Source organism: Meriones unguiculatus, chromosome 20 (genome assembly GCF_030254825.1).
Source record: "Meriones unguiculatus strain TT.TT164.6M chromosome 20, Bangor_MerUng_6.1, whole genome shotgun sequence".
Classification (NCBI taxonomy): Eukaryota; Metazoa; Chordata; class Mammalia; order Rodentia; family Muridae; genus Meriones; species Meriones unguiculatus.
Window position 1 is genome coordinate 49,770,009 of NC_083367.1, and position 19,071 is coordinate 49,789,079.

The 19,071-nt window shown below is 38.0% G+C and overlaps 1 protein-coding gene and 1 pseudogene across 3 annotated transcripts in view; both read left to right on the forward strand.

Annotated features, from left to right (window-relative positions):
• Window positions 1-19,071, forward strand: part of Hace1 (HECT domain and ankyrin repeat containing E3 ubiquitin protein ligase 1) — a 111,266-nt gene that overhangs the window by 67,604 nt on the left and 24,591 nt on the right. For all 3 annotated transcript variants that reach the window (XM_021648449.2, XM_021648450.2, XM_021648451.2), the window contains 9 exons: window positions 368-702; window positions 1,158-1,226; window positions 1,461-1,548; window positions 5,972-6,083; window positions 6,178-6,275; window positions 6,425-6,512; window positions 10,258-10,407; window positions 10,933-11,129; window positions 17,333-17,464. In XM_021648449.2, coding sequence (XP_021504124.1) covers window positions 368-702; window positions 1,158-1,226; window positions 1,461-1,548; window positions 5,972-6,083; window positions 6,178-6,275; window positions 6,425-6,512; window positions 10,258-10,407; window positions 10,933-11,129; window positions 17,333-17,464 — 1,269 coding nt within the window. The remainder of the gene's footprint in view (window positions 1-367; window positions 703-1,157; window positions 1,227-1,460; window positions 1,549-5,971; window positions 6,084-6,177; window positions 6,276-6,424; window positions 6,513-10,257; window positions 10,408-10,932; window positions 11,130-17,332; window positions 17,465-19,071) is intronic.
• Window positions 13,878-16,354, forward strand: LOC110555296 (protein YIF1A-like; annotated as a pseudogene).

A 19,071-nucleotide genomic window follows, 5' to 3' on the forward strand; every position in this document is an offset into this window, starting at 1 on the left:
AATACTTATGTTTGAAAATTGTTGACATCATTATAATAAACATTAAGGGATTATAAAAGCAGTAAGCCATTTAAAAATACATATTTGAAAATGAATGATTACTTATAAATTTTTGTTAGATTTTATTTTTTATAAATTATAGAAATAATATACATATAAGTTTTAATGTAAATGACTTAATTTTTTTAACATTTGCATATTCTCATTACCTTTAAGCTTTACTGTCAAAAAGAATTGAGAAGATAAAAATGTCTAGAATAAATTTCTTATTTTCTCCATCTGGAGATGAGATTTAATTTTGTCTTTTCCTTAAAAATCAATGTACTTTAAGAATGTTGTTTTAAAAGCCCGTTTCTTTTCTTTTTAGCCTTTGGAATTACTTTGGCACTCATTAGATGAATGGTTAGTTTTAATAGCTACCGAATTAATGAAAAACAAAAAGGATTCAACGGATATCACTTCTATTTTACTGAAACAAAAAGGCCAGGATCAAGATGCCACTTCCATTTCACCATTTGAACCCTCAGGACCTGGGAGCTATGAAAACCTATCCACTGGTACAGAGGAATCCAAACCAGATGTGCTTGCAGGGAAACAGGAAGCCAGTGTAGATTGTCAGGATGTTATTTCTGTGACAGCCAACCGGCTAAGTGCTGTCATTCAGGCCTTTTACATGTGCTGCTCTTGTCAGATGCCTCCAGGGTAAGAAAGTTTTGACTTATTATTACTTTTCTCTTATACATGAAGAAAAACTACAATATTTTTGTAATTTCAACAAAAGCAAATATAATATTTTGATTTTTTTAAAGGCTCTATTAGCATTTTTTATTATACTCATTGGGCTAATACAAATCTAGTAAAATATTTACATTTTGTAAAAGTATATACATTTATTTTTATGTAAATTTGTGACTGTTACTTTGTAAAGAGCTGTACAAAGTTTCACAGTTTTTAGAAGTCACTTGTTTATCATCTGTTAATAACAAGTTACGTGTATTGTTTCATTGTGCATAACTGCCTAGGTATACCCAGTTTTTAAGGAAGAGATATTTCTAAGTTCTTTCTTTTGATCTAGATGCCAGTTCCACTTAATTTATTTGATTTGTATATTAGATCACCAACTTTGTGTATTCTGATTGCTTTTTCCCTTCACCCAGAATGACTTCGCCTCGTTTCATTGAATTTGTCTGCAAACATGATGAAGTGTTAAAATGCTTTGTGAACAGGTAAGGCTTTATGGGACTCTTAGACTGTCTTGGCAGCCTTTTCTCTAGTTATGCATTTTCATTTACAGGAAAAAAATAATTCTGTTCAAATTAGGTCTATTAAAAATGTGGTCATTAACAAAAAGTATAGCAGGTAAAGAGTAATATGTTTTTTCTTCTACTTCAGCATTGAATATCTGACTTTGCTTTTTACTCAGTGATAATTATTGTTCATTTAATTTTTATTTTTTTTAGAAATCCCAAAATTATATTTGACCATTTTCATTTTCTTCTTGAATGTCCTGAGTTGATGTCAAGATTCATGCATATCATAAAAGCACAGGTACAAACTTTCTTTATCTCATTATTAATATAGTGGAATAAAATATTTTTCTCTATTAATAAAATTAAGTATTTGTAATTTTAATTTTTAAAAATTTGTGTTATTTTAAAAAAACATGTCTTTATGATTTTGTGTGTGTGGTATTTTCTCTGCCTATATGTGTGTGTGCCATGTGCAGGCCTGTGGAGGTCAGAAGATGGTTCCAGATCCCCTGAACTGGAGTTCCTCCCCACCACGTGGGTGTTGGGAACTCTGGTCCCCTTAACCTCTGAGCCATTTCTCTAGACCTCTGAAAGTACCTTTCAGATTCTGAATTTTGTTCAGTAGCTTTACTTTAAATTACTGTGTGAAAGATGGCACTCCATGCTAGTTTAGCATGAGGAATGAATTTTCTTCTTCCAGAATCGTGTTTTAGTGCCTGCTGTGTACAAAGGCATGCACAGAGATAGCAGAATACATTGCCACACTTCTTTCTTTTAAATTTACTTATGTTTATTTTTTGTGGATTGGTGTTTTGCATGTGTGTCTGTGTGAAGGCAGCAGATCCTGGAGTTACTGGCAGTTATGAGCTGACATGTGGGTTCTGGGAATCAAACTTGGGTGCTCTGGAAGAGCGGTCAGTGCTCTTAACTGCCGAGCCATCTCTCCAGCACCATTGCTATGTTTCTAATTCGTTTTGGAAGGTCTCTGAGGAAAGGATTTTATTCCCAAATACATTTAGGAAATCACACCTATGCCCTTTAGGAATTTATAAAACACATCAATAGTATGGTAAAGGGCTATTAAACCCTTTGGTAAAAAGAGTGATTTAGCTGGGCATGGTGACACACACCTTTAATCCCTCCACTCATGAGGTAGAAGCAGGCAGATCTTTGTGAGCTCCAGGCCAGCCTGGTCTACAGAGCATGTTCCAGGACAACCAGAGCTACACAGAGAAAACCTGTCTTGAAAAACTGCCAAAAAAAAAAAAAAGAAGAAAGTTATTTAACTTGACAGTCCTCCAAATGTACTTGATTTGATTTTTTTTTTTTAAAACTAGGGTTGTACCTGTTTATTTCATTTGTTTGTGCTCCGCTCTTTATCAGTTATGTGATTTTGGCCACATTTCTTAACATCCTTGAACTTTTTTTTTTTTTTTAATTAAAAACTTCTTTTGAGTCAGGTTCTCAGGCAGCCCAGCTTGGCCTCACACTCACTATATAACTGAGTGACCATAAATTTCTGATTCTCGGCCTCCCCCTCTAAATGCTCAGATTAGAGCATATTTCACCACACCTCATTTATTTGATGTAGGAGATTAAACCGGGTTGTTGTGCAGGCTAAAAGCAAGCACTCTGCCACTTGAGCTACATTCCCATCCCACAGAACCTTGATATTTGTAATCTATAAAATATGGAGATCATTACGCAAGCTCGCTAGGAGTAGGAGAGACCAAAGACTGGTATATATTCTCAGTATATGGTGGTAGTTTTGGAGATAGAAATCCTTTTGTTCTCAAATAGCATCTTTTAAAAAATATTATTTTCTGAGTGTTTTTACCTGCATGCTTGTGTGTATACCACGTGAATTACAGTGCACATGGTGGCCAGAAGTGGGTATTGGATCCTCTGGAGCTCAAGTTACAGTTTTTAGCCACCATGTGGGTACTGGGAATCGAGCTGAGGTCGTCCTATGGGAGAGCAGCCAAGATCTTAATTATGGAGCAATTTCTAAAGACCCTCAAAGAGGATTGTTACTAAATCCAACAGGGAAGATAATAAATATATCTATATATCTATATCTATCTTAGTAATTACCATATTACTAAGTTCTTTTAAGAAAGGAGGAGATTTTTTTTTGGGTGTTAAAGTGAAGAGATATTTCAAAAAGGGAGAGATTTTTAAGTGACTCTGAAAGGCTTGAAAAATGTGTGAGTTTTTAATGTGAGTGAAAGAGAGGGTGAGTGGTACATCCACTGTGAGGGTCAGTGCATGAAAATAGGAAAGTGATAACACTGGTGGCTGCAGCAGGAATTCTGTGTAGGTGAGAAGATACAATTCTAAAAAGTAGATTTGGATCATATGCTGTTGAAGTCTTTTTAAGTGTGACTTTGCTTCAGGAAAACCAGATAATTCTGCCAACATTTTGGAAAATAAAAAGAAAGAGAGAGAGAGAGAGAGAGAGAGAGAGAGAGAGAGAGAGAGAGAGAGAGAGAAAAGAAAGAATAGCTAGCAAAGGTATTTGTAAGATCCTCCAGCACAGCTAAAGGGTATGCCTCTGTGTGTAAACTTTCTGGGTGACTATATTTCCACACGTTATTCACACACACACAAAAGCCTGATTTCAAAATCTCTCAATATTACTTGTACATAAATAGAAAATCTCTCCCGTCTTTAGCCACTGGTTACCTGAAAACCACAAATGGAAGAAGCTGGCAGTCCTTTACTAGAGGCAGTTAATGTATTGTTTTTCCTTTGCTATTGCTGCAAGCAAACACCCTGGCAGGAAGCAACTCAAGAAGGGAGGTGTCTTGGTTAGGTTTTGCTGCTGTGATAAAGCACCAGGACCGAAGCAAACTTGTGTTTGCCTGTTTTTTCAGGGTAGGGTTTCTCTGTGTAGTCCTGGCTCTACTGGACTCACTCTGTAGACCAGGCTGGCCTTGAACACAGAGATCTGCCTGCCTCTGCCTACTGAGTGCTGGGAGTAAAGGCATGCGCCACCACTGCCAGTGGGGAGGAAAGGGCGTATTCAGCTTACACTTCAGAATCACAGTTTATCACCAAGAAAGTCAGGACAGGAACTCAAACAGAGCAGGAGCTGATGCAGAGGCCATGTATGTGTGTACGTGTGTGCATGCGTGTGTGTCTGTGTGCGTGTGTACCCCACTCACAATATACTGGGCTCACTGCCGCCTCAGTAACTAATTAAGAAAATGTCCCAAAGGGCTGCCTATAGCCCAGTTTTATTGAGGCATTTCTCAGTTGAGGCTCTCTTCTCTCTGGTGACCCTTGTGTCAAGTTGATAAAAAACTCGTCAGCACAGGAAGGGTTTGTTTGGCTCGCAGTTCATGGCATGGGGAGTCTGGTCATAGTGTACTTGCAGTCAGGAGATGAATGCTGGTCCTCACCTACCTGTGCTCTTTCCTACTCAGTGTAGGACCTCAGCATGTAGAAGCGCACTGCTCACACTTCGAGTGGTGCTTCCTCAGTCCCCATGACCTAAAACCTTCCTCAGGGGGCCCAAGGCCTTCTCTCATGCTGATTCTGAAGTCTAATAAGTTGACAAGATTAACCGTGGCAGTTAGTATTTAACCTTTTTGGAATGGAGAGTTCTGCAGATTCCAGAAGACTTTCAAGTACAGTGGAGTACAAAGCACTAGTTCCCTTGGCATGACGGGAGCCGCCAACATTATACCATGGACGCGTAAATACTTTGGTATACATCCTACAGCACAGATCTTCTACATAACTGCATCACAACTGCATGCGCGTAGTTACTATGTTTCGTCCTTAGACCCTAGTTCACGTTCTGACACTTCCCAGTGATATTCTTAGCGATTCATGAGCTGTACTCAGTTATCCAGTCTGCTGCTGTCTTCACCTTGGAGCAGTTCTTCAGTCTTTCCTTCATTTTCATCACTTTGATACTTTTAAAGTTAGCTCAGTTTTGTAAAATGTGCATCTATTGGAGTTAGTCTGCTTAGATTCATTATGCACATTTTATTTTTTATTATGTGTAAATGTATGTGTATGTATGTTGTATGTGCATGTTAGTGCAGGTACCCGTGGAAGCCAAAAGAGGACATTGAATTCCCTTGAGCTGGAGTGACAGACGGTTGTGAGCTGCCTCACTTGGGTACTGGGGACCTCACTCACGTCCTTTACAAGAACTCTGTTCTTAACTACTGAGGATTTCTCAAGCTCAGAGATTAAGTTTTGAAAAATTAAATGGAATAGTCAGCATAATTTTTTCAAGGTGTGAAATGCTTTCATATAAGCATTGTTTGATTTAAAAGAAATTGAGAGTATTTTGTTACATATGTGGTGATACTAAGTTCTTTGGTATAAATTGTCTATTTTTGTGAAAAACATAGGAATTAAAAATATATTAAAGGAGCTGGAGAGATAACTTAGCAGTTAAGAGCACTGGCTGTTCTGCCAGAGGACCCAGGTTCAACTCCCAGCACTCACATGGCAGCTCACAACTGTTTGTAACTCCAGTTGCAGGGGATCTGACACCCTCACACACACATACAAGCAGGCAGAACACAGTATAGATAAGATAAAAATAAATAAAAATATATTAGGTAATTAATATCACTTCTTTGTGAATGTTTATTGAAAAGTTAGGACATTAATGATTGTGTATTTTTTTTTCAATTTGGAAATTAGGTGGTTTAAATAATGATAACATTAACATTTTTTACTGTCATTTTTTGGGATAGCCATTTAAAGATCGCTGTGAATGGTTCTATGAACATTTGCACTCAGGACAGCCAGATTCAGACATGGTACACAGACCAGTGAATGAAAACGATATTCTCCTGGTTCACAGAGGTATGTTTAGTAAAGAAACTGATAGATGGATAAGCTACAACATAGTTGTTATTGTAAGTTTTAGTATTAAAATTAACCAATGCTACATATTTAGATTCTATTTTTAGGAGTAGCTGTGAAATTGTATCAAAAGCAAATTGTGCAAAGCTAAAGCAGGGGATTGCTGTTCGATTTCATGGAGAAGAAGGCATGGTGGGTATATAAAATATAACATTTTAAAAAGTTGAATATTTATATAGTAAATGAAGTAATTGAATATAATTTAAATTTTGTTACTTAAGAGAAAATGTCTAAATACAGTATATTTTTGTTGTTGATAAATTTTATTTTCTTGAATTCAGGGTCAAGGTGTTGTGCGTGAGTGGTTTGATATTCTGTCTAATGAGATTGTCAATCCTGATTATGCACTGTTCACCCAGTCAGCAGATGGTAAGTTATGTAGTTTGGAGCTTTCCTGTGATTGCCATATTCATCAAACTGTGTCAGAATTTTATCTGTTTCCTTTAATAGCCCTGTTGTCTAGGTGGGTGTTCCCATGCCATAGAAGAGAAAATTGAAGTTCAGAGTTTGTCCTCCCTCATAGAGCTTTCTACCAAACAGTCAGTTTCCAAATGCTTTTTGTCTTAAGGCCCTGAAAAGTTCTCTTTGGAGCTTTAAAATTTACTCAGTTTTAAGGATCTTTTTGTTACTGTATTTGACTGCCCTTCTGTATTATTTTTAGTTAACATTTTCTTTTATAAAATGGTAGTAGATGAGCCTGGCACAGTGGCACAGGCCTGTAATCCCAGCACTCTCGAAGGCAGAGGCAGGCAGATCTCTGTGAGTTTGAGGCTAGCCTGGTCTACAAAGTGAGTCCAGGACAGCAAAGGCTACACAGAGAAACCCTGTCTCAGAAAACCAAAGCAAAACAAAACAAAAAGAAGAGGAAAATAGTAGCAGATGGACTGAAAAAAAAAAAATTCTTTTTGGAAAAAAATTTTGCTAACCCTAGTTGCATTTCCTATCTGTAAAGTCTGTTGATCATGAAAATCAAAGTCTAGTAATTGTGATATTCCATCTTACTGGCTTTATTTGTAATTCTTTTAAGAGATCAAAATTGGGCAACTAAAAATATATACTTAACCAGATATATGATGAACCACAGTGTAGAAATGGCTCTTGCAACCTGTATAAAGATATAATTTGATACTGTAAACTAAATGCTAGGGGTTCCCAGCTCATTTTGAGAGGTGTATTTGAGAACTATGTAACTTAATGAAGGCATTTGAAGTGAAGATGGGATTTTAGTTTTCAGATACTTTGTATGGTTGCTTATTTTTCCTGGAAATATTCTTTCCCCAGTGCATTCTTTTGAAAGAATATCTTACTAATTGTGACATTTTCAAGACAAGGTTTCTCTGTGTAGCCTTGGCTGTCCTGGACTCGCTTTGTAGACCATGCTGGCCTTGGACACACAGAGATCCACCTCCCTCTACCTCCCCGAGTGCTAGGAATGCAGGTCATCACCACCGCCCTGACAATTATAACCTTGACTGCTGCAACCAAGGTAACACCAAGTGCCTGTTTAAGGAGAAGAGTTGAGGAGGCACCAGGAGGGCTATGGAGAAGCAGAGGCTGTTGGCATGCATTGTGGTACAGTGTCTGTTGGCACCTGCAATAATTGAAGTTACTTACAGAGGGGGGACTGCCTGCTGCAGCTCTGTAACCTTTGATTGCTTACTGTGAGGTGAATACGGTGTTTGTGGTTTTTATGACAAGGTTAATAAAACACCAAGTTTAATAACATAGACCAATTTTTAAAAAGCTCTATTCAGCAGTCTTCTTTGTAGTTTATTAACCCTGAGTCAGGTTAGTTGCATGTGTGGTGTCATTAGATGTACTTCCTAAGTGATGTGAGAGCAAAGTGTTTGTGGAATCATAGAGACTAAGAGTCTGATTTGTTCATTTTGTCATTCACGTGTGTCTTCTCTTGGGGGCTGGCATCATAGTATTTAGTAACTTAAAATCCAGGGGAAATAGTCCCTGTTATTTGTTTTGGTTGTCATGATTTAGGATTTAAGAATTCTTATGAGGGGAATATTTTGATAGACTCAATAGTTGTAATATTGTAAAATTGTTTTCTTAACAAATTAAAATCAAGACACACTGTAGTTTTGTGGTTAAGAGTTTGGCCTTTGTGATGGTAGTAGCTGTGAAATTGTAAAATTGTTTTCTTAACAAATTAAAATCAAGACACACTGTAGTTTTGTGGTTAAGAGTTTGGCCTTTGTGATGGTAGTAGCTGTGAAATTGTGGCTTTGACACTTTTTTTTTTTTAAAATTTGTTCCAGGAACCTAACCTTTCTGAACCTCTAATTTTTCATTTAATAACAATGATAATCTATGTTTTAGAATAATAATTCAGTTAGTTGATACAGGAAAACACAGCTCAATCCCTGGCACATGGAAAGTGTGAAGTAAATATTAGCTGTTATTACTTTTATTTTTGAAGTATTTTCTTATACAATAGGATTTTCCTCTTAAAAAATGTTCACTATTTCTTGAAAAATATTTCAATCAACCTTATTTGACAAAATAATTAATTTCTAAATTTCTTTGGCTTTCTAAAAATTATTTGTAATTATGTTTATGTGTGTGGGTGTGTTCATGCAAAGGGAGATGGTTATGGAGGCTGGAGGCATTAGATTACCGTGCAGCAGCGTTCAGGTGGTTGTGGGCTGCTAGACGTGAGCATTCAAAATCGAGCTCTGATCCTCCGGAAGCAGGAAGTGCTCCTTACCTCTGAGCATCTGTCCAGTGCCAGCTAAACAGCTTTCAATGCTAAAACTAGGAAGCTGGCAGGCTCACAGATATGTTCAGACTTAGAGTTTAACATAAACTCTCCTTGTTTTATGTAGTTTTCAAGTAAAAATTCCTTTTCTGAAAGATTTTTGCCTATGTACTGTTTATGTTTTTTCATCTATTGTTTTCAAGAGCCAGCTTTCTCAGAAACTTAACTTGATAATGAAGGAATATTCAGAGAGAGGGGAAGAAAGTAGAATCACCCTATAACCCAAAGCAATATTACTTAAATAGGTAAAAAATATGTTTAATCTCAGAATAATTTTTAAAATCATGGTTATATTTGTCTTTGAAATCTTTTGGCTGTTCATATCTCATCTTGCCTTGCAAAATAAGTATTTGAAATGACGAATGTTTCATTTTGTTATACATGCCCACTTTTCTGTGGTGCTCTTTTCTTAATTTCATCCGTTTGTCTTTTTTTTAGTCTTGTATGAGATTGTAGTATAAAGCATGAGCTTCCTGTGTATTTTACTAGATGAATGAATGGAACTGTAATTCACACTAATGGACAAAAGAAGTACTGAAGGAGAGTTAAAGTCAAAGTGTAGGTTTTTTGTTTGTTTGTTTTTTGTGAAATATAAAATTCAGCATTGAAGCCATTTAAAATTAGATCATTCACTAGCATGACATTTGCTATGCTGTGTAGTCATCACCACTTCTGATTCCAGAACTTTCCTATCAGCCCAAGTGGAAACTGTCTATTTGATTCAGCTTCCTCCAGCCTCAAGTAACACCAATTCATTGTGACTTTATTCTAAATTTGTCTATTTCATTTAGCTCATAAAAATGGAATTGTACTAATCATATGGTTACTATTTTTATTGTCACTTCATTAGTAGTTTTTAAAACTTGATTTATCTTTTGAAAGAATTGGATGAGTTTTAGGTAGAACAGATTTTTTTGATCAATGATTAAACTGTTACATAAGAATGGTTATTTTTGCAGTATTGTGTATTTTAATAATAAAAATCTAGTGAGTACTTGGGCGTGTATAGATGGATAAAACAATGTCTGCCTGAAGCTTATAGCTGAATAGTTACTGCCACAGTACCTAGGAAAATGTGTGTGTATATGTGTGTGATCTGTTATCGTATTTACCAGGGTCTCTTTGGTGTCAGAAATTATTGTATAACTTTCTCTCTGTACACTGATTATCCTGAGAAATGTGAATTGATGGTTGTCTTTTATACTTACAATTCTACTGTCTGTTTATATATTCCACTAAGAACTGCATAGTGTAACCGTAGCCATGCTGACTTACCTGTGAATAAATTTACCTGCATTTTCTCTTCTGCATGTAGATTTTACTGTTTTGTCTTTATTTCAATAGGAACAACTTTTCAGCCCAATAGCAACTCCTATGTCAATCCTGATCACTTGAACTATTTCCGGTTTGCTGGACAGATCTTGGGATTAGCTTTGAACCACAGGCAGTTGGTCAATATTTACTTCACACGCTCATTCTACAAGCACATTCTTGGTAAGAGTTTGCTATCATTCTGAAGACATTCACATACTTTTCTTACAGCTTCTAGGGAGAACCAATTGGATAAGCAGTGCCATTTTGCTTAGATAATGACTGGTCTGATTCCAGACCATCTGTGTTCCTAAAGTAGCGGGGGGCTAGAGGAAGAGAAAAATGCCCTACTTTAAAAACAAAACAAAACACCTTTAGACTTTTCTCACTTCCATTTTAGTGTGTGTTTATATAAAGCATCTATTTTTGTATGGGTATACCTAAAGTAATTGGCAATTTTGAAGCTTAAAACAGCTTCCTCAATAGCTGTTTCAAAGAAAGACTACATTGTAAAGATGTGGAAGGAACAGCAGCTTAATTTAATGGACTTCTAAATTTAGAAATTAGCATCCATTTAAAACATGCTACAAATTTGATTATATTTTGTGGTTTTTCAAAGCATCTGTAGAGGGCAGCATTTTACCATTCAATAAGTAAAAGAAAGTCAGAGTGTGTACATTGTAACTGCTGTTTTTGCACTTTTTTTAGGTATTCCTGTAAATTACCAAGATGTAGCATCTATTGATCCAGAATATGCCAAAAATTTGCAGTGGATTTTAGATAATGATATTAGTGACCTGGGTTTAGAGCTGACTTTTTCTGTTGAGACTGATGTGTTTGGAGCAATGGAAGAGGTGCCTTTGAAGCCTGGGGGTGGAAGTATTCTTGTGACACAAAATAACAAAGTGAGTATTCAGATTTTTACCCGAGTCATTCTTTGTACAGTCTCTGATTGCCAGTTTCTCTAAGTTATTCCAGCATTGCTAGAAAAACTTATTTTGTCATATGCTAGTAGATTAAAATGTTTAAGTTACCTGAACTATCGCAGTTAAGACTTGAATTGGAAAGGGTTTTTCAGGCTAGTGCTGTGATGAGGTGGCTAATAGGCAATTTAGAATAGTATTTAGTTGATTGTATGTTAGGCATTTGCATTTTGAAAATTTTGATTGAAAATAAAAGTAAAAGTAAAATGATGGTAATATGTACAATTATCACTACTGTATATTTTTTAAGTGAGATGTTAAAGAATTTTTTATATGTATGTATGTATGTATGTGGTGTCTGTATGTGTATGAGCAGGCGTATCTCAGTGCAGATGCATGTGGAGGCAAGGCGTTGAAAATGGTCATTTTCTTCAGTTGCTTCTTTACCTTTAACAGTATTTATTGACGCTTAGTGCAGCTGTATACTTCAGTGAGATAGTTGTTTTAGAAACTTAGGCCTTGGGGACAGTTGCATGGGTGCAGCTGTGCGTAAAGGGGTTCTCCATAGAAGTGGGTGTCACTGTGTGACATACGTCTCTATACTGCTTTCCAGAGAACATTGCTAAGTGAGAAAACGAGCAGCAGGATAATGTGTGAAGTGGTTGTAAGCTCTGTGGGTGTGCATTGACTTACATAATTGCACCTAAGGACAGGCCTGCGTCGACACAGGGGTGATGTTCAAAGAGCAGGGGGTGGCCGAGAGGGTAGCCACTTTCATCTTTTCTATGAGTCTGAGTAGTTGATTCAATATGGCTTTTGTCTGTTCTGACTGACTTTTGAGACAGAATCTCTCACAGAACCTGAAGCTCACCATTTTAGCTACACTGTGTGGCCAGTCCTTCTCTAGGAGTCACTTAATGTCTGTCCCCGTAAAATCTAGGGTTACAGATGCACACTTCAATTCTTAGCTTTCACATGGGCTCAGGGATATGAACTCAGGTTCTAAGCTTATGTAGCAAACACTTTACTCACTAGCCATCTTCTCTGCACCAGATTAAAGAGTTTTAACATAGAAATCTCAGTGTTTAAACTCTGTACATGCTTTTATGTTCTAGTAAATCCTATCTCTTGATTTTATATATATTACACACATACACATATAACTTAATTGTTTTTATTATTAAGGTCATCTATACATGGCATTTGTTTTAAAGTTGAATTAATATTATCTAGTTTTATATTGCTGAATATACCAAAATTTTTATGGACGTAGATTTAATAAAATGTGCAATATTTTTAAAAGGCTCAAAAGACATGTTTTTAAAACAATGTTTATTCTTTGAGGATTTCCTGCAGTGTATTTTGATCATATCTTCTTACCCCACTGCTCCCAGATCCGCTCCCACCTTCCTCCCCCCATCAATTTTGTGTCTTTTTTTTTTTTAAATTCACTCTGATCAATTTTTGCCATCTTTTTACACCTTTACTTGAGGGTGTGGGGCCATCTAGTAGACTGTCCCACCTATCAGGAGCCATACCCTTAAAGAAAACTACTTGTTCTCTCCCCACAGCCAACCCCCATAAGCTGTCAGCCTGCAGTAGTTCCTCAGGTAAGGTGGTGGCTCACCAACCCCTCCCATCTGTACTAGACTACGGACTGGCTTGGTCCTGGACAGGTCTTCTGCAGGCAGATACAACTGTGAATTAATAGTATAACAGTCCTGTCATGTTCAGAAGAAACGGGTTCATTTCAATTATCCCTGGCCTCTTACTTTTATAATCCTTCTGCCTCCTGGTGATCCCTGAGCCTTAGGAAGGAGTGTGATTTAGGTGTCCCATTTATTTCTGAGTCCTCCACTTACACTTACTGAGCACTTTGACCAGTTGTGAATGTCTGTATTAACTACCAGCCAGCCACTGAAACAAAGAAACTTCTCTGATGAGGTGTAAGAACTGAAGAGGGATACAGAGTAGAGGGCAGTTTGTTACTGTGTCCATTTAGCATACTAATAGGAGTAGGTTCATGCATGGGGCCTGTGAATTCCCCAACCATGGGTCCTTTGCCAGATTACAGTACCAGGCATGTGTTTCTGTCTGTGGAGATGGCCTTAAATGCAGTCAGAAAGTGGTTGGTTATCCCCATGACATCTGTGCTAGTACTGTACCTATGAAGGATCTTGTCATGTCATGCTGGTCATTATTGTAGTTCACAGCAGGGTTCACGGCTGAGAAAGACTATATTAATGGCTCATCCCCCAGGAGCACCTTCTACTTAATAACCTTTAGTTCTGTGAAGACCAACCAGGAAGGAAGAAACTTCCTGGTCAGTACCAACTTGATTTCTCCATGTCCTGTGATCAGTGTGTGTGACATCTTCAGCAGTAGGGGCTTACATCAAATCAGGAGCAACTGCAATAGCTTGTATTGAAAACAGGACTCAAGGGCATGTCTGACCATAAATTGAGGGGAACTATCCCTTTCCTTGCATTGAACTTTTTATTTGTCAGTCATGATCACATTTTAAAACTCACTGACTTTAACATTCTATTCTATTGAATTGGGACAATGATAGAGAATTGTTATTAACATTTTGTTAAGTGAAAAACAATGCAAAATGTTTTTATATAGTAGTCTATAAAATAATGTTATTATTTCACATAATTGTAAATTAAAAACTTTAAACTTTATTATACTTATACAATAAGATCAAGTTCAGTTATAGGAAATAGAATTGGGAGCTGAGGTTTTACTCACGCATGCTTAGAGAAATTTTTAATTTTCCATGTGAATTTATAAACAAGGACATGGAAGCTTCTAGAGTGAGTGGTGAGCAAAGTGTGACAGTCATGGTGTCTGTGATCAGCCAGCCCTGGGACATGTGGGGCTATTGGGTAACTTTGGTCAGTAGTAGGCAAGGGAAGCAGCAGTTTCAGTAGCGTTTGTACCCGCGACTCAGGGCAGCCAGCAGCCCCTGGGTAGAGCAAATGTTTTAGCCATGGCTTGTCACTTGGAATACGGAGCCCACAGTTCTGAGCACAGGACTCAGGCAACTCAACTTCCCTTTGCAATGATCCATGTGGTAACTCTTCAAGCCAACCAGGACGAAACCCAGCCCCAGGAGCTGATATAGCCTTCAGTTTCAGTTCCCTGCTTGGAGACCCAATGGCCAATATAGCTGTGCCCTGTGGCAGCATCACAGTATTCCAAGGAAGGGACATAGTGCACAAAGAGTTGCACCATTTTGTGTCTGTGAACAAACTCAAGACTTTTTGTTTCTTGTTTTGTTTATTTTTTGCTGTGGACAAAGCCTGTGTAGCTAGGCTATTGATCTTTCCCTATACACATCAGAACTGGAAGTGCAGTACAGTCATGATGTGCTTCTCTCTCTGCCCACAGAAGAGCTCAGTGCTTCTGATCTGTATTCTCATCATGGCCTTTGTCACATATGTGCTGCTGGCCGGGATGACTGGTCATTCAGAAAAGATTTTCCCAAAGGTGTTGGGCCTCTGTGCAAGCACAGCACTGGTGTGGGTGTTAAGGGAGCTGTGGCCCTGCTTCTGGACCTGTACGTGGTCAATGTAGGCAATGAACTGAGTATCTTCCGGGTCTTGGCCTACAGTGGTTCCCAGTATGTAGGGGTGATACTCAGTGTGCTCCTAGGGCTGCTCTTCCGCAGCAGCGGCTACTGTGTGGCCCTGGCCTGGACGTCTGTGCTTATATACATCATTGTGTGCGCTTTGTGGGCTGCAACCTCGGACCCTGACAGCGGGGCCAGCCCCTCGGCACCATCTTTAGTTCTTCCTGACCCTGGGAACACTGCTTTCCATCCCCTCATCATACACTAAATGGCCTTCCACCTGGTCCGGTGATCCTGATTCTAGGTGGGACTGATTTTTCCATATATTGAAAGTTTGGTTTTCTTAAGGAAAAAGAAAAAAAAAAAAAGACTGAATGGCAAAATGGTACCAAAGTCTAGGCCTCCTAGGTCCAAGTTTAGTGGCCTTCATCCTACGTGGAACAGTAATTGATGCTGAAGAAGTCCTTCCCTTGTTTTTAAAAACACAGTGAGTCAAGTTCTGTTAAGCTGTAGATTGAAATAATAAAAAAAAAAGAAAGAAAAGAAAAGAAACTGCTTATATTTTTAAATCTGTATGAGCTTAGTGAATGAAAAAAATAAATTTATTGCTATTGTATATGTATATTGTATGGATGTGTGTAGGAATGTGTGCCTGCCATGGTGTATGTATGGAGGACAGAGGACAACTTTGTGGAGTTGGTTCTCTATTTTCAGCTTTGTGGGCTTACCGGACAAGTGCCTTCACCCTCTGTGCCCTCTCACTTGTAGGATTGTCCGCCTTGCATTACCTTTGCTGTTTTAGTTTACACTGCAGACCTGCGCTCAGCTAGGAGTCCTAAAATCATAGCGTCTTAGTTAAACAAGAGATTACTTGTCAACAAAAACTGTAACCAATAAGCAGTTCTGAAATGGCAATGTGTATCTGGTATGTGGACCCACTACCCTGTCAGATACACGCTGTGTGACGAAGGGGGAAGATCCTTTCATGTGGCTCCCTGCTCTTCAGCACTGTGTGTCTGTGAGTCTCCCAGCAGCTCCTTCCCACTGTCATTTCATCAGAGACCATTGTCGAGGAAAATCAGAGCAGGAGCTTGAGGGAGGAGCTGATCCAGACCACAGAGGAACGCTGCTTACTGCTTTGCTCCCTGTGGCTTGCCTGATCAGGCTGCTTTTATACAACCCAGGGCAACATTCCCAGAGGTGGCCCCACTCCTCCATCAGTCATTAATAACAAAAATTAATGCCCCACGGACTTGCCTATGGGCCAGTCTGAGGGAGACATTTCTCAGTGAGGTTCCCTCTTCCCAGATGATCCTGGCTTGGGCCAAATTGACAAAAATCTAACCACATCACAGCAGGCTGTTTTCATTTTGTGTGCGGAGTAGTGATTTCTGGTTGGTGAGAAGTGGGTAAAGTATTTGCATCGTAGTTTTTAACTCAGCAAAGTCTGACTTAGAAGCCTTTTTTTTTTTTAACATATAAGTAGTCTAACATCTGATAGACTTTATGTATACATGGGATAATTTTGTGCCAAACACATTTTTTATTACTTGCTGAATTTTAAGTGACTCTGCTTCCTTGGAGTAAAATGTGATTTAAAATAAAATGTGTTATAATTCTGATGTTTGGGAAATTGAGGCAGGAGGATAATAGGCTTAAGACAATCCTCGGCTACTTATAATCCTAGACCTATTTCAAAGAAAAAAAATAAAAAATTTAAATGTAGATAAAGTAAGCTTGCTTTTTTTTTTAAGGGCTTGACTCTGTAGCTCTGGAACTTGTTCCGTAGACCAGGCTGGCCTGGAACTTAGAGATCTACCTGCCTCTGAGTGCTTAGATTAAAGGCATGTGCTACCACGCCCAACTTAAAGTACGCTGTTTTAACTCAGAATTGAATTGGGTTTGGTAAAATTAGCCATGCTCAAAGTATACACAAAATGTATGGATTTGTTTTATAATACATTTATTAGACATAAGGTAGCTCTCTCTCTCTGCATTTGGGAATATATGGTGACAAAGAAAGCCTTTGCCTTCAGAGATATTAGACTCCAATGAGGTATTTTGTTCAGAAAGAACTGGAAGTTTTAAATACATTGAGGACTTGCATTTGGTGAATACCTGTAAGGCCAAGGAAACAAGAATGCTGTTAGCACCAGGGTAGGGGCCACACTATTTAAGGCCTTAAAGACTAGGAAGTGTATTTGGATTTTATTCTCAACTCCCAGAAAGTCAGTGAGGAGGAGAGCAATAGTACTTTAATGTGCATAGTCCAATACCGTTAGTCCACTGTGCTTTTGTGGTGTGGAGAAGCAGCAGTTCAGAGGTGCAGATGGCAACAGGGCCTACATATGGACAATCTAGGTTGTGTGCTGGAGTGCACACAGTGGTCCCTCATGCCCGGGACATGGTATGTGAGAAGTCATGGGGATAGTCGCTGAGATCTGAGTTTGATGGTTTAGCAAATGTGTTTACTGGTTTGCTGAGGTGTGAGTATTGGTGCCAAGTTAGTTCTAAGCCTTTGTCTCGTACATGAGATATGGATGCGTCAGTACTGGCTTAATGGTATGAAATTTAAAACATGAGCATCACAAAACCTTCTTTTTTGTAGGCGGAGTATGTGCAGCTCGTCACTGAGCTTCGGATGACAAGAGCCATTCAGCCTCAGATCAATGCTTTCCTACGGGGTTTTCACATGTTCATCCCACCTTCCCTCTTACAACTGTTCGATGAGTATGAATTGGTAAGAAGAGGCTGTTCTTTCTTGTCACACTAGAACACAACTCCATTTGTTGAGGATGTAGCTTATTGGTAGACACTTGCTAACGTTTAGTGAAAGGAAGGCCCTGGGTTTCATTCCCGGAACCCTCAGTGCTGAATTCGAGATAGCTAATGAGGCATTAGTGCTTGGAATTTATGATCAGAAATTTGTAAACAGATATGTGGTTTTACTTCTCTTAAGCTTAATAGCCATATCAACAGTTCCTTAATGTGAAATGTGGTGAGCTTTGTGACATTCAAGAAAGAGTATTAGTTTTTGTGTCTATGTATAATGCACAAAATAAATTGCAGCGACGGAAATAATTGATAAAATGTTGCCTGTTGGTTTGCTGATATTCATAGATAATATGAAAGCTTCTAATTATATGTGTGCATATTTATACACATATACATATATATACATATATATGTATATACACATACATACATTGAACTCACAAACCTGTCAAACCAGCAGCCAGATTAGGTGGTAAATGATCTGGAATCCAACCAGATCATTAGTTGTGGTGACAGATGCCTTTGCCTGCTCAACTGTCCAAAATTATTTTATATATATGTATTTATAGCTGTAAATTTCTCTCTTAGAGCTTCTTTCATTGTATCCTGTATGTTTTGGTATGCTGTGTGTGTTTTTTAATTTCTTTTTTGATTACTTTGGTGACTCATTCATTATTTAGTAGTGCATTGCTTCATTTCCCTGAGTTTGTGTATTTTCAGTAGTTTATTTTTGCAGCTTTATTCTATTGTAGTCAAAGAGAATGCAAGTAGTTACTTTAGGTTTTTTTTGTGTATTTATTTAGACTTGCTTTGTGTCCTAATACATGATCTACCTTAGGGAAAGTTCTGTGGGCTACTGAGGGGAATGTTTATGCTTCACTGTTTGGACAGCTGTTCTGTAGTCCACTTGATCTGGGATGTTAGGTAATTATCATGTTTTTGGTGTGCTTCTATTCCAGGATGGCCAGTACTGAGCACCCAGCCACAAGGGGAGAGCTGTCCTCTCTCTGCTGTTGCTGATGCCTTGACTGAGGCTTTTCTTACCCCCTAGCTGTTTAGACTGTCCCTTCCTTGCTTTTCTGATATCTCTCCCAGCTCATTTTCTTGAGACTTTGGCCAAGTGTGCTGGAATATTGCCTGCTGTGTTGGGTTTGGCAGGTTTATCTATTTTGAAAATACATGTAAATAAAAAAAAAAACCACCTTGTTTTCGAAAAATCATACATATTGTTGTGTGTAATTATAATTCACTGAATAGTATTTTATTATGTCAGTTTCCTTTTGTCTTTTACACTCTTGAGCATTGACAGGGTCTTTACAGTTCAAGGCTATTTTAACTAGTTCTGTAAACACTAGTTTTTTATTTTTAATGAGAATATTTGCATATGTTCTAAGTACATGCAGTTATAGAACAAAACTATCCTACACCAAGAAAGGAAACTTTTTACAATTTTGTGTACCTACTTGAGGACTCAGGTTTGATTGTAAAGTTTTAGTCAGGAAAAGCACACATAACTCCAATATCCTGTCATTGGTCACTGTGGGTAGAGACCCCAAGAAAAGAGATGAATGT